The sequence below is a fragment of the Trachemys scripta genome, chromosome 1, assembly GCF_013100865.1.
Source record: "Trachemys scripta elegans isolate TJP31775 chromosome 1, CAS_Tse_1.0, whole genome shotgun sequence".
Lineage (NCBI taxonomy): Eukaryota > Metazoa > Chordata > Testudines > Emydidae > Trachemys > Trachemys scripta.
Window position 1 is genome coordinate 91,811,281 of NC_048298.1, and position 16,001 is coordinate 91,827,281.

The 16,001-nt window shown below is 48.5% G+C and overlaps 1 protein-coding gene across 1 annotated transcript; it reads left to right on the forward strand.

Annotated features, from left to right (window-relative positions):
• The first annotated feature begins 495 nt into the window (after window positions 1-495).
• On the forward strand, window positions 496-9,197 carry ANKRD54 (ankyrin repeat domain 54). The gene is made up of 8 exons (XM_034776884.1): window positions 496-779; window positions 2,486-2,533; window positions 4,783-4,881; window positions 5,123-5,194; window positions 5,643-5,690; window positions 5,807-5,931; window positions 6,836-6,943; window positions 7,422-9,197. The coding sequence occupies exons 1-8, from the start codon at window positions 533-535 to the stop codon at window positions 7,494-7,496; spliced, it is 822 nt and encodes a 273-aa protein (XP_034632775.1). The 5' UTR covers window positions 496-532; the 3' UTR covers window positions 7,497-9,197.
• Window positions 9,198-16,001: the final 6,804 nt, after the last annotated feature.

Here is a 16,001-nt window from a genome sequence, read left to right on the forward strand (position 1 = left end):
GGGGCTTAGGGCTTGGCTACAGCTAGAGAGAGTACAAGTGGACTAGGGGGTGGGGCTTGGTGGGGGGGTGAGTGGGTTTGACGGGCAGGTTGGGGTGATGGGGCGGGGGGGGGGGGGGGCTTGGGGAGTTGCCCCCCCCCCTTCCTCTTTCCAAACACAAATAAAGCCTTATTTACTTCTCCGGCCTCACCCCTTCTCTGATTGACTGCTGGTCGGACTGGCTAGGTCTTTCATTGGGTGAAATACCGATCTGTCATCCTCAGACTTTCTCTCATTGGCTACTGCCTGGAGAGTCTCCTCCATTTGGCTGAAGCAGTTGCCTGTCATTCGTTTCCTTCCCCGGCGCTTCCCCCCCCGCCCCCGTTCCCCCCTTTCTGATTGGCTGCGTGGGGCCGGATTCTGTGATTGGGGAAGGCAGTCACGCCTCTGACTTCCCGCCCTCGTTACTATAGTTACTAGGTTCTGCCCGCCCTCTGGCAGCGCGTCTGGGCCCGGCCCTCGGAAGCCGGGAGGCCGCGCGGGGGCGGCGGGGATGGACGGCGCTGGCGGGGCCGTGGCGGCCTCGGACGAGGAGCCGAGGCCCCCGGGGGGCGGGTTCGCGCTGGCGGAGTTCGGGGCCGCGCTGCGAGCCCCCCCGGAGGCGCTGGGCCCGGCCTCGCTCGGCTACCTGCACGTCCTGTGGCAGCGCGACCCGCCGGCGGGCAAGATCCCCGCCCGCCGCCAGCGCCGGGCCGCCCGGCTGCACCGCGCCCTGGGGCCCACGGGCAAAGAGATCCACGGTGAGGGGCGAGCGCGGGGCGGGGAGATGGGCGCGATCCCCGCAAGGGAGGGGCCCTCGGCCGCAGCCCCGCTGCTGGCATGAGGCTCGAGCGCAAGGAGGGAGCCCCCTCCCCTCCCGGCCAAGGGGAGAAGCGGGGGGCCCCACTCTGCGAATTCCTCCCCTCGGGTGGAGGCGATTTGCTGGGTCCAGCTGGTGCAGGGGAGCAGGCAATGCAATCTAGGACTCTGCTCCAGCCTGGGCCCCTGCCCTGTCCCCCTGAAGACCATATGTCTGATTGGAAAACAATAAATGGTGGTACTCTCCTCCAGTCAGGCACCAGCCCCAGCTCTGTCCTCTAATACATCATAATGAGAGTCCATTCACAGGTAAATTGAGCTGCGCTAAACAATTGATTAGCAATGAAATGGCTAGCATAAATCATATCACTAGGCTTTAGAACTAAAACTCTGCCAAACTGTTGGGTCAAGTTGGTTGTAGGCTCTGACAGATGTCCTGGCATATATTTCGTTTACAGCGTGCCCTTTGCAACCATAAGGGCTGGAGACTTATTCTGGTGCATAGGATGGCAACCACCAAAGAGGAATACAGGTCACTCAGTTGCTGCCAGTCAAACCCCATCAAGAGCCATTTCCCACTCTGCTGCTAAGAATACAAAAGAGCACAATACTTTCCATTAATATATAAGGAAGAAACACTCTGAAATGCTTTGGGAAGGAAAAAGGATGGTAGGAATAGCATGACATTGCAGCAACCTGACACTGAGTCAATGCTGGTAATGGGACATGAGATGGGTAACCAGGTACAACACATAACCAAGTTCTCCAAGTCTAGGTGGAAGCCCTTGTATAACCTACCATTCCAATAAAGATGTTTTATTAGAATGCATTCACCCTTTGTTGGTGGAATAGAGAGGAGATGGCTGAATCTAAGGGCTTGTCTACATTACCCACTGGATAAACAGCCAGCGATCCAGCGGGTGTCGATTTATCGTGTCTAGACTAGACGCGATAAATCGACCACTGAGCGCTCTCCCTTGGACTCCATCATGGCAAGAGGCGCAGGCGGAGTCAACGGGAGAGCGTCAGCCATTGACTTACCGCGGTAAAGACACCACGGTAAGTAGATCTAAGTACGTCGACTTCAGCTATGTTACTCATGTAGCTGAAGTTGCGTAAGTTAGATGGATTCCTCCCCCCAGTGTAGATCAGGCCTAAGATTAGCTGCATGCGGGAGTTGGGAAAAGGTTCTCATTCACTTTCAAATTTGAGCTACTGTAACCCACTCACCTCCTGGGTGTGGTTTTCTGCCCCATCTAGTGGCACCAAGACCACTTAGAGAGGTTAATGAGTCTACTCTACAGCTTTAGCTAACAGCCATATGGCTTTTAGCTCATGCTAAGGCTCATGCACTTAGCTCCAGAGGTCCCAGGTTGAGGACCAGGATCTGTTGGTGTTACACTACAAAGAGGCTTCCTTGGGAAGTGCTGTCTGGCAGGAAAGGCTAATGACCACCTTTAGAAGAAAAGCATGAAGTCTCCTGCTACCTGGGGCCTTGATCTCACATATCCCTTCCTCTAGGGACAAGCCAATCCTTCCAGTGTGGTTTAGCTCCTGAATTTGGGACTTGACCTGAAGAGAGCGTTCTAATAATGGAACTACTCTTGTTCTCTATGCTCTTTGCAGTAACCCTCTCTCTTTTCCACAGCTCTGAAACGATTGAGAGAATCCGCCAATGCTAACGACTTAGAAACAGGTGAGCCTGCACCAGCCAGGTCAACTCAGAACCTTTCAGTTTTGCAGTTGGCTTTGTAGGGGAGGAAAGGGAAATGCAGGTGGTTTGTAGAACCAGCAGTTCAGACGTTGCACATGCAGAAATAGTTTTGTTCTGCTAGGACAGGGCTGGGTGTAAAGTTCAGTCTAGCATGTCTACCCTCTCCAGTTCATGGTTTTTTATATATGGGATAGAGGCTTCAGCCAAGGTATCAACAATAATAACATGTCCTGCTGCAGAGTGACAGGAGAGCAAAGCTCTTTTTGAAAGAAAGACAAGTGACTGTTGCACAAACGGCCCCAGTCTGTTGTCAGGCAGCATGGCACACTAGATAGGAGAACAAGACTCGGGAAACGCAGATTCTGTTCCTGCCTCTGCTACTGTTATTTGTATGACCATATCACCTAGGCATCCCAGTCACAGACCAGGTGCGGTACACAAAACAAAAAGATGATCCCTGCCCAAAAAGAGATTACAATCTAAGTATAAGACAAGAGACAACCCATGGATACAGACAGATGGGGGAGAACAAAGCAACAATATTGAGTATTGACTCACTCTATGACTTTAGGCAAGTCACTGCGTGCCCATTTTCCCATCTGTAAGGCAGGGAGATGACACTTGCTCATTTTTGTGAAGGGCTTTGAAATCTGTTGCTGCAGAGTGCTAATGAACATGTCTCGGTTTGAGGTACTGAGTCAGAAATGACTTATACAGTATTACCCTTTTGTATTAAAAGCCATGTGTCCCACTATATTATAGTTGCAAAACGTGTTCTAAATCTATATGCAGATCCCTTGTGTATTAAATCTTGCAATGTTTTATATCTTGTCGTGCCAGTGAAGTGATTGCTATTGAATCAGTTACTCATCAGCTTGGAAATAATCTTTGATCTTTTCTGTCATTGCACCAAATCTTCACTCATCTCAAAACATTGTCAGAGTGAGAAAGGTTAAATTGTTTCCTGCTGGTCTTGGGAGATGATTAGGTGGGACTTTACATTAACGTTTCCTCCTAGTTGGCCTGTCAGTCTTTCTCCTTGTCCCCTGGCTAAGATAGCAGAATTGCACCTATTCTAAGGGCACAGTCATCTTTTCAGGTGTTACTTCCAATTTTAACCCCAAACCATTTTCCGCCACCAGGTTTAGAAATAATCCAGGAGGGGCGGGGGAAGGAATCCCAGTTGTAATAATGGTTCCAACCCTAGAACCCAGGAGGAAGGTAACGTCGGAACCGCCACACTAGAACAGGCCAATAGCTGGATCACTCCAGTGTCCTGCCTCCAACACTGGCCAGTAATGAATGCTTCAGAGAAAGACTTAAAGCCCCCTAATTAAATAACCATGGCGGGGAGCTTCGTTCTGAGCTGGGGATTAATTTATCCCCCAAAGAATGAGGATTGATAACTCTTGTAATCTTAACCTCGCTCATTTCACTGCTACTCTTAGTCATACAAAGGTCACTGACCTTGAAGAAGAGCCATGAGAATGCTTAAGGGATTAGAGAAGATGCTTTACAGTGATAGATTCAAAGAGCTGAATCTAGATAGTTTAACAAAGAGACAGTTAAGCAGTGATTTGATTACAGTCCATAAGTATCTACATGTGGAACAAATGTTTGATAATGGGCTCTTCACTCTAGCACACAAAGGCATAACACAATCCAGTGGGTGGAAGTGGAAGCTAGACAAATTCAGACTGGAAATAAGATGTCAATATTGAACAGTGAGGGTAATTAACCACTGGAACAATTTACCAAGGGTCATGGTGGATTCTCCATCACTGACCATTTTTAAATCGAGGGTGGATTCTAAAAAAAAATATGCTCTATAGCCTGTGTTATACAGGAGGTCAGACTAGATGACCACAGTGGTCCCTTTGGGCCTTGGAATCCATGAATTCTGTTTGCTCCAATAATATCCCATGACTGTGAGTTGTACTTATTACTCATTCTCCATATAAAGAAACATTTCCTTCTCTGCTGAGGAACGGAGGCAGTCTAAATTGCACCAGGGTCTCCCTTCCATTGGCGTTAAAGGGGTAGTTGGATGGATGGGAGCAGAGAGGAACAAGTAAGGTGGGACAAGGGGATCCGTTTCCATCATCAGTCTCTCTCATTCCCATATCTGGGCTCTAGCACTCATCTGGTTGCATGTCTCATAGCTGCTCTATTGATCAGCTTTCCCTCCCGATTAACACGGTCTCTCCTTCTCTCTTTCTCGGCGATGTCAGTGCAGCAACTCTTAGAAGATGGGGTTGACCCCTGTGCTGCAGATGACAAAGGCCGTACAGCCCTGCACTTTGCCTCCTGCAATGGCAATGATCGCATCGGTGAGTGGGAAGGGGTTTTGTTCCATGATCCGATTTCCTTGTGGGAGGGGTTTTGGAGGAATCTGTGCGTTTCTTTAATTGCACACCTTGCTAAAAGCATTTCCCCGTCAATCCCTGGCATGTGCACGTGCTGCCTCTCAAGATCCTCTAAACTGTTCAGTGCGGGCAATGCTGGCTCTTCCCTCTTAGACCTGCTGGGCAAAGGGAAAAGACTGAAATGGGCCCATTTAATTGTTTCTAGTGCAGTTGCTTTTGGACCATGGGGCAGACCCGAACCAGAGAGATGGACTGGGGAACACTGCATTACACTTGGGTAAGTGCCAGGAGCTTGAAATCAGGGCTTCTGTAACCTGATGATCTTTGTGCCCAGAGTTGTGAAGATCCCCATTAGTTTCCTTCCTTTCTTTCCTCCTCTGTATTGTGGCAACCAATCCCTGTCCTGGACTCTTTGGGTTCCATCAGCTTTGTTCTTTAATTGAAGGCTTAACGGTCAGAGCTGAAGGAAGTACATCTCCTTTCTCCTGCTGGCCCTGAGAAACAAGAGGCCCGTTTCAGACACTATCCAGCTTGCTGGCAGAGGCAGTAAACCCTGATCGTTGAGCAGGCTTCAAAGGGGAGTGCTGCCCTACCCTCTGACAAAGAACCCTGTAGGGAGCTGGTTGCCTGTGCTGTGGTGCCCAGGGGACTTAGTCCTTGCAGGATCCCCTTCCCTGGACTGTAGCTCTACTCTGAGTTGTGTGTCTCGTGTTTTCCCTTCCCAGCTGCCTGCACGAACCATGTTCCTGTCATCACCCTGCTGCTGCGCGGAGGTAACATTTCCTCTTTACAAATTATAAAGCTACCACCACCACCTCTTTGACCTTCCCCCAGGGCCGCCGCCGCTTTTAAACCAACCTCTCTCTCCCTATGCATGTGCACCTTTCAGGAGCCAGAGTCGATGCCTTGGATCGAGCCGGGAGAACTCCTCTGCACCTCGCCAAGTCCAAGCTGAACATCCTGCAGGAAGGGCTCTCTCAGAGCCTGGAGGCCGTGCGCCTTGAAGTGAAGCAGGTGAGAACGTTCATGCTCCCTGATACTGTGTGCATCTGCTCTCCAAGCACTGCCTTTCTTCAGTGCACTCTGTAGGACTCTTGGGGTTTAGTAACTGCTTTAAGTGCCTCGCTTGAGTACCTCAGCTGCTCCAGCATGAGGTCAGGACTTCTGACCTTCTCCCTCCCAGATTCTGATAACCCACCTCTCTCTGCCTCTGGAGAGCATCTCCCTAAACACCACTTGGAATTGTTGCAGGATCTCTCCAGGGCTTGTGGGTCCTAGAATGCACTGAATGGCAGCTAGTGAGAACTAAGAAATGGCTATAGGAGGGACCCCTTAGAAATCCCCTTATGTTCTTCCAGTGCAAGCATTAGGCGAGGCTAGCTACTAATAGGAACAGCCATGCACTTTCCTGGAGTACTGGTTGGCAGGCCCTGAACCCCAACCTGTCCAGGTTCACAAGTCAGGGAACAGAGGAGAGGAAAGGGAGGCGATTTGGGTAACGCAGACCTGAGGGGGAGAAAGCAACAAGAATTTTTTACCCAGGGAACTACTGGATGTGAGGCTGGTCCTTTGAGGACTTTGGTCTTTTGGTCTCATCTCTATGTTCTAATAGCCATGGATAGGAATCAATTGAATGACCAGCCCCTCTCAAAAAACTCAGCATCTGATTAATATGTGGCCTGTCTTCTGGTGACACATTGGACTGCGCCTCTACAAATGGCATTGTCCCGCTGTTTTGGAGCATGGCTCTGATCTCCTGTGTGGGTGCCTACCCCCAGACCTCAGAAGTGACACTGTGCTTGTGGCAGTACTGCTAATAGCTTGCCTACTGCGGTTGTCCCTCTGTCCTTGTACCACCAGTGCCCTGCCTTGGTTACAGCTGTCCTGCTCTTGCATCTCACCACACTGCCTGTTTCAGATTATCCAGATGTTGCGGGAATACCTGGAGCGCCTTGGGCAGCATGAGCAGCGGGAGCAGTTGGATGATCTCTGCTCCAGGTTACAGATGACCAGTACTAAGGAGCAGGTGAGAGGCAGCCAGAGTGACTCCCATACTGCGTTGCTGGCTTCACACATACATCCAAGAGAGAATAGACCGCTTCAGTAGGGTAACATCCGAGACTGGGACCAGGATACAGACACATTCCCCTCCATGTCACTGGTTCACATTAGAGCCCAGGTGTAATGAGGGAAAGATTCATAGTAGCTAGGTGTTGTATTAACTCATTTGGTGGGAGTGGGTAGTGAAAAGAATGTCTGTCTGTATTTTGGTGGGTAGATATTCCCAACACAGAAAGCATTGCCAGTGCCCAGGGTACCCTTAATGGTAGACTCAGCAGAGAGGTCAAAGACCAGATGGACTAAGAACATTGAATTTCCACACTCATCTACACACATGGGCCCTTCCAGGCAAGGAAGAGGTACATCCCACATTAAGCTCAGTCTTCCTTCCTTTGCAGCCTCTGCTTGTCTTATGATAACAAACTGCATTGTTTCTACGGCAGGTGGATGAGGTCACTGACCTCCTGGCCAGCTTCACCTCACTCAGTCTACAGATGCAGAAGATGGAGAAGAGGTAACGGGATTTCAGATCATTCCCCTGGTCAACAGGAGAGGCCCCAGGGGAGGGGCAGCTGGAGCGCATCGCCTAGATTATAAACATTGCTGCCACTGCCAGATACCCTGTTCCTGCTGGACCCTCTCCCCAGTGTAGCACTCAACTCTCAGACTATCCCCTCCAGTGCTGCCATCATCACCTTCTTCTGAGGCACCTAGGAGGACAATTGAATGCTGGAGCTCCTGACTTTTGGAGCAAAGGGCCCCTCTTATCATCCTGCTCTAGATTGGTTGGTTTAACGAATGTGCTGGCCTTGTGTGGCATGTCCCTCTTTTGAACACGCAGCCTTCCTCAAAGCATCCCAAGCTCAGAGTGGTTGGCACTTACCAGTGTGCCCCTGGTCACCAGGTGCATTCAGGCAGGGACAGCTCTCAGACATGCCTTTGTACAGATCTGCTTGTACTAGGAACCATTGGACATGGTCACAGTATCTAGTTGCACAGGGTGAGTAGACTTGTTCAAATGGTGGGAGAGACTGACTTCCTGCACTCACGGGAAATTAAGATGGAAATTCAGCAGAGCTCACTGAGCATTGGTTGGAGTAGGTGGAACCAGGAAGAGGGGGAAAAAAATAAATCAGAGTCTGGGCCTTCATCCTCAACTCCCATGGGGGCCTGCTGTCAAAGGGGAAAGAGTCTGTCAGTGTGGGACTGGGAAACAAAGCTTTTCACCACAAGGTTGCGGCTTCCAATGTGATCCCACCTCAAGGAATCACTAAAACTTTGTGCTCAGATACCACAGCAATGGGTTTGTTAAAAATAAATATATAGATAAAGTTGTTACCAGATTATGGCTGCCCAGTTACAGAGTTGGGGGGGGGACACACCCACTCCTAGTCCAGTTCTAAGGGGACAGATATCTATGTCTCACAAGACAGCACCATGGCTGACTTCGATCTTCCCTTTTATTAGCAGTCTCAGCCAGGAGATCAGGCCTTGATTTGAGCCATTAGAACAGCTCATCTTTCCACCTCAATGTGGCTGACCTGTAACTTAGACCTGAGCCATGTTGCTAGGATGGGGGCAAACTTATGTTGTTGCTGCCCACGTATCACTAATCCTGGGGCTAAAATAAGTGCCAGTCTGAAGGCCTATCAATCGGACACATTTTATCAGCACTAAATTCATTTGAGGGGAAGGGATCTTAAGTAAGTTCAATGGACTGGATGAGTTGTGATGCCCACAAGAGGCCTGAAACGGGGAGCATGGAAAGGATGCAGGGAGTTGCCACAGAACAGCATGTTCTTCGCCATCTGTTGGGGTGTGGTCATTCATAAGAGCTGGGTGGATTCTGTTTAAGGTACTGATTCTCAAGAGCAGCCAGTACTTTCCCTGAATCATGAACATTCCAAGTTGTTTTTTTAGACCCAGAGGACAATAGGATTGGATGCTGTTTCGTAACAGGTGTATCCCTTGTCTGAGAGGAGACTGACTAGACGCATGTATCCAAAGCTTCGATTTCATCCTGATGCATGCGGCTTAGAGTGGTCTATAAGCTCTTCTGGGGAGGGAAGTCTGGGACTGACTCTGTGTTTTGATTTTGCTGGAGCTGTCACTGTGAATATTAAGATGTTGTTCTGACATGCTGGCGAAAAGACACACAAGGGGTGGACGACAATCTGAACTCCTACATTTTACATTCATTAAAAATACTGTCAGCTTTTTTGGAGTCCTCCACTAGTTCTTTCGTCTCAGGACTTGCATCTCTCCCTCCGTCTATCTCCTGTGCCTGGGGCCTGACACTGGATCTGGTAACAACGTCTCTGAAAAAGCAGTGCTTGAATTAAAGATGACAATGTCGAGTTGCCGTGAGCACAAACGCTGGCCTCTTTGCAGACCCCTGGACCCTGCTGCTGATTCACCATCTGATTTTAAATCCCATTGCTGATGAATCCAAACCATAAATACATGAATTTGCTGTAGAACCTACACATCACAGTGTGTTGTAGGGCTCCAGGCCAGGAGCTATCATGCACGCTGCAGAGAGGAAAGCAATGCTGTCTGACCACAACTGGTCTGAGAGCAAGCATTGGCGTGCAGCAGAAGGGGAGAAAACATGGTAAAATCAAAGTGGTTTGCCAAGTGAAGAATGTGACAACGTGCTGGGGCTCAGACTGTGTGACAATGCGGTTCTGGCGGAGCCCAACTGAGAGTGCCAACTCAGGACAAATTGCTCAAATAGGGCAGTTACAGCCCAAGGCTGGGGTTTTTCCACCTCTAAGGCAAACCAAACCAGCCAGACTAGGAGGACTTCGGTCTCACCCCACTGGCTAACCGCAAATCTCACAAGCAATCTCCTTAGACACTCCAGTTTCCCAGTACTCCCACCAGTGCCACTCGTTATGGGGACAAATGGTTATGAAAACCAATACCCCAGTAAAAGAAAAAGGTTCTCCTGATCCCAAAGGACCAAGCCCCAGACCCAGGTCAATATACGAATCAGGTCTTACCCACAAATCACGCTGTTGCCAATTCTTTAGAATCTAAAATCTAAAGGTTTATTCATAAAAGGAAAAGGATAGAGATGAGAGTTAGAATTGGTTAAATGGAATCAATTACATACAGTAATGGCAAAGTTCTTGGATCAGGCTTGCAGCAGCGATGGAATAAACTGCAGGTTCAAATCAAGTCTCTGGAATACATCCCCCGCTGGGATGGGTCCTCAGTCCTTTGTTCAAAGCTTCAGCTTGTAGCAAAGTTCCTCCAGAGGTATGAAGCAGGATTGAAGACCAGATGGAGATGGGGCATCAGCCTTATATAGTCTTTTCCAGGTGTAAGTACACCTCTTTGTCCTTACTGTGGAAAATTACAGCAAAAATGGAGTCTGGAGTCACATGGGCCAGTTCCTGCATACTTTGCTGAGTTACAAGGCGTATCTGCCTTCTCTCAATGGGTCCATTGTATAGCTGATGGTCCTTAATGGGCCATCAAGCAGGCTAGGCAGAACTAACACCAGTTTGTCTGGGATGTCACCCAGCAGCATAGCATAAGTTTGAAATACAGACAGTATAGAGCCAATATTCATAACTTCAGCTACAAAAGTGATACACACATATAGACAGCATAATCATAACCAGTAAACCATAACCTTGTCTTAGACACCCCATTTGACCCCCTTTATACAAGATTTGGGTGCCACTACAGGACCTTGGTTGCAACAATGATCTATATGGTCCCAGATTATATCAATAACATCACAGACTGGTATTGGCTAGATTCTAAAAATTACAGGAGAAAGAGCATCCCACAAGTGAGACAGAAGGGACTATTAAAATAGCTAAAGAAAGAGCAGCTAGGGTTGTCTTTAATGCCACAGTTGCTGTCGGTGATGCTCGTATTGAATCTAGAACTGCGGTTTGCTTTTGTTGCGGTTCACATCTTAGATCAGAGCTCTTTTGGCTAGGAGCACAAGAAGTTGCTGCATGCAGTGTGTCATGGCCCCACAGTGTGAGGTTAGCTGCTGAGCTTTTACAATACCTCCTCCTTAAACAGGGTTGGAGTCATAAAGGGTGATGTCTGGGTGTTGTTGATGGTGGTTGCCTGCTCTGAGCTCCTGCAACTACCCACTAATGTCTACCTCTCTCAGAGGGCAGCTTTTTAGATTTCTCCCTCATCAACCCACTAGCTGGGCCATCAGCTGTATGGATGATGGGATTTGGGGGGAAATTGCCACTGCTGCTGGTTAGTAAGAGCACTTGGTTGCAGATAAAATACCTTAGGGGAATTAGATCCTTTTTAATTGGTCAGCAGACCGATCACATGGTACAAGTTGCCCTTCGCGGTTCTGCTTTTCTACTGCCAGTCCAATGGGATGAGACATACCCACAGACCAAGCTGGCACCAGGGCTCACAGTGACATTCCACAGGGCTGTTTCCCTCTGGCCAGAGAGCAGCACATTTCTGTCATCCAGCCATGCACAATCCTGGGCTGGAAACAGTCAAATCTACCATCCCGCTCAGTTCGGCAGTCCTCATCTGAAGCCGATCTCCCAATTGCTCTAGTTTACTATAAGAGTGAAGGGGTGGCTATGAATGTAGAAATTGTATCTTCATCATGCTTCACTGTGTCTGCGGTACCTGATTTCCTTTAGCTGGCCTGCCCACGTTGCCTGTTATGCATAACCTAATAGGATCCCAGAGCTTTCCCTTGGTGGAAGGCCCCATGTGCTGTACTGCAGGCTTATGTAGCACTCTTCTGTGGCAGCTTCAGGTACATTTTACAAATGTAGGTTTTTACTGAATTAAAGATGAACATGAATAATCCAGTCAATACAATCTCCCCTGTGCTGTTTATTTTGATTTTGAATTCAGCTTCACGTTGGTCTCACACAAATTGTCATCAGCAGGTTTCAGAATTAACAAATGGCACAGTTGACACCACTCAGAGCTATCGGACCAGGCCGGCTGCACACTCAGGCAGGCAGCATGTTATGTACCATTCCCATTTTCAAGCTTTTCCTCGCAACCATGAGACATAAGACATTTTTCAATTTCAGCTTAGATTCTGCAGCAAGGAGTGAATTCCACAGCGACTGAACATGCAGCCCCCAGCCTTGGGGACTGGCCTTGGCACTGAAGGCCATGCCAACGTGCATGGAACACAAGCCATAGAACCTCATGGATAGTGCCAGCCAGTTTGAGGGATGGGTTTGTCAAGGCACATCCAATGTACGGGGCCAATATGTGGCTGCATTGCACTGAGGCGCTGGAGCACATCCGTGACTACGTACAAATACTATGGAGAAATTATATAGATGCCAAAGAACAAAAGGACTTACTCCAAAGCAGCTGCTCCCCATGTATGATTACAAATGAATGGGAAACATATTCTCCAGCATGTGCAGGCACATATTCAGGCAGAAATACCTCGCTCTTCAGCTGCTGAAATAATTAAACTCTAGGGCATCAAGACAACTTTCTCTTCAGAAGAGAAAACTATATTACTCCCACCCTCCATCTCCCTTTACTAGCTTCCTCGTGATCTCCAAATCCTGGTAATTATCCTTGTTGCCAAAAAGATGCAGGAAACATCTCCAGCTGCCCCCCACCCAACCTTTCATCTACCTCTGTCTGCTCCCTCAGTACTTGCGTCTGATCTTTTATCCTCCTTGCTACAGAAAGATCCGTGCAGAACAAGCATCATTTCTCTTCATAGAGCCAGGCCAGCGTGGGAAAGCAGCCTTGGCAGCTCTGAGCCCACTGGTGAATCAGTGAGGAGCCAGAGTTTGATTAGCAAGCGGATAAAGAAGAACTGGCAGATAAAGAGTTTATTTGGATTTGTCTGAAAGCTTCTGAGAGAGTCTGTAACATGAGGTTATTAAGAAAATAAAGTAGGCAATTGAGATACAAACCATGATCATGGATCAGGAACTGATTAAGAGACAGAAAATAAAGGCTAGGAACTTACGGTCAATTTTCATTGTGGTTTATGGCTAACAATAGGATGTCCCAGAGCTTCAGTATTTAAATAGGATTGCCCCTTTGGCCCAAGCGGTTAGCCAGTATTCAGGCTCTTGCAGGATGTTTTCTGTTAGGATGGGAAATCCCTTATGTGTCAGGTACAGTAATTCCTCACTTAACTTTATGTTCCTGAAAAATGTGACTTTAAACGAAATGATGTTAAGCTAATCCAATTTCCCCATATGAATTAATGTAAATGGGGGGGTTAGGTTCCAGGGAAATTTTTTTCACCAGACAACTATATATTTTATAGATATACACACAGTAACGTTTTAAACAAACAATTTAATACTGTTCACAGCTATGATGATTGTGAAGCTTGGTTGAGGTGGTGAAGTTAGAGGGTGGAAGGAGGGAGGGAGGGATATTTCCCAGGGAATGCCTTGCTGCTAAATGATGAACTAGCACTCGGCTGAGCCCTCAAGGGTTAACACATTGTTGTTAATGTAGCCTCTCACACAAGGCAGCACGAACACGAGGGAAGGGAGACAATATAGCAGACAGAGACAGACACACACCCTGTGTATGGGAGAGAGAGAGAGATGCACACTGCCCCTTTAAGTAAGCTGACCCACTCTTAAGTGCATTGTCTTTTTAAGTGGATCAGGAAGTTGAGACAGCAGCTGCTGCCCCAATCTCTCTCTGTGTCTCTCCGTCCGTGTCCTCTCCCTGCTCTATATGGAGAAGGAGTAAGCGGGTGCAGGAGCAGGGGGGAGTGGGACACCCTGACAGCCCCCTGCACAGCAAGCAGGAGTCTCTGGGAGCAGCTCCGAGGGAGAGGGCAGAGCAGCACATGGCAATGGGGGGAGGGACAGCTGAACTGCCGATTGATAGCCTGCTGGGTGGCTGCTGCACAGGGAACTTAGGGGAGCGGGGAGCTGATAGGGGGGCTGCCGGTCCACCCTGGTTCCAAGCCCCCACCAGCTAACTGCAACGGGCTGCTCTTCCTGCAAGCAGTGGACAAAGCAGGCAGCTGCCAAACGACGTTAGAAGGGAGCATTACACAACTTTAAACGAGCATGTTCTCTAATTGATCAGCAATGAAACAACGTTAACCGGGACGACTTTAAGTGAGGAGTTACTGTATATTCTTGGTTACAAAAATATGTACACAAAGTCCTGTTTCCCTCAACATAGTGGAAGCAAACAACAACAGACAATTTCATTGCTCAGAAATCCCCAAATCTAATCCTCCAACAGGCTCTGTACCCAAGAAGCCTCGTCTTCCTGCTTCCTCTCAGGATCACGCTCATATCAGCTTCACCCAGCGTTTTGCCTCCAACACTCGCAGCCTGCAACCCATATTCTAGTCCCTGCTTTTGCAACCAGGACCACCCCTCAGGCCATGCACTTAGCTCTGACCTGCCATGCAGCCTAGTTCCCCAGGCTGTAGCTCCAAAGCCTCCAGCTATTTTTACTATATAAAAGGGCTTTGTTGCTGCTTCTGTTGACATTGGCTTAAGGAGGCCTATGAATGGGTCTGGGATCCCAATACCCACCTGCTGGCAGCCATTAGCACCTTTCAGCATAACGATATATTTATCAGTGATCCCAAAAAAGGTGAGGGGGCAACATTTGCAGAGGACACAAAATTAATTAGGTTAGGCAAGGCTAGAGAAGACGGAGGAACTCCACCACAAGGACCTGACAGAGCTAAGCGACAGCAGGTAATAATGTAGATCAGTGCACAGCCATGCAGAATGTATAGAGCAATTGGGACTACTCATACTCATTTCTGGGATCGAAATTAACTGGAACCAAGCAGGGAATAGAACTAGGGTTGTGAACAGCTATACAAAAACCTGGTGTGTGCACATGCACATGCACAGGGAGGTATAGAACAGAACTGAGATGCGTCAGCAGAGAGTACCAGAGTTAAGCTTGCATTGTTCCTGCTTCTAGTCCATAGCTATTGGACTTTCCTTTCATGAACATTAAAATCCACCCCACACAAACCTTTGGTACTCCCCTGCCCTTGGTGGAGCAGTGCAGCTATCCTTTCCCCTGCAGAGGCTGGGTCACTCTGGAACTTCTCCCATAGGGTGACCAGACAGCAAGTGTGAAAAATCGGGGCGGGGGTGGAGGGTAATACAAGCCTATATAAGAAAAAGACCCCAAAATCAGGACTGTCCCTATAAAATCGGGATATCTGGTCACCCTATTCTCCCAGAATAAATACAAGTCCCTCTTTTCCTTGGTGTGCTTGTTCTTTTTAATTAGATGCAGACATTTATGCCATCCCCCCACCAGACACACTGCTGGCTCCCCTTGGACATGTTCCGAGGCCTGCAATTTATTCAAATGACTGAGCACTTGTACAATAGCAAGGTGGGGCTGACAAGGCATAATTCTGCAGTCTACAATCACACTGGCCCTGGCAACAGCCAGCAGGATTCCTGTGATCAGCTGGAGCGGGTACACAAATGGGAACCTGGGACTAGATCGTTGTCTGTCTCCCTCCCAGTGAGTGAGCAGCAGCTGTGGTGCTCTCGGCTATTTAACAACATGGCAGGTCCTCTTCATTACAGCCCAACAAGAAATCCCAAGTTTGCTCTGCCAAAATGCTAGACAAGGGGGAATCCCTAAGTTTTAGGCTGATAGCCAAGAAAGGGACTTATGTTGGACTGAGTGTTCCCATCGGGAGTGATACCGGTATAACGACCTAGGTTTATATCCACCCCTTCACTTATGCAGTATAACTTTCTCATGTAGACAAAGCTTTGTCTCTGCGCACACTAGCAATATTGAATTTTTATAGTACTTTCCATCCAGGGATCTCAAAGCAAAGCACTTTACAGTCCTTACTGAAGCGGGCGCCTCTCAAACACACATGGTAGGGCAATGCTACCCCCATTTATAGTCAGTAAGCGGAGGCAGAGAGAGAGCGTGGCTTGCCCATGGTCACAGTAAGTCAATAGAGGAGAGAAAGAGCTATTAAAAAGGTTGGTCTTGTGGTTATAATGCTGAACTAGGCCCCAGAACATCTGAGTTTAGCTCGCAGACTGCTG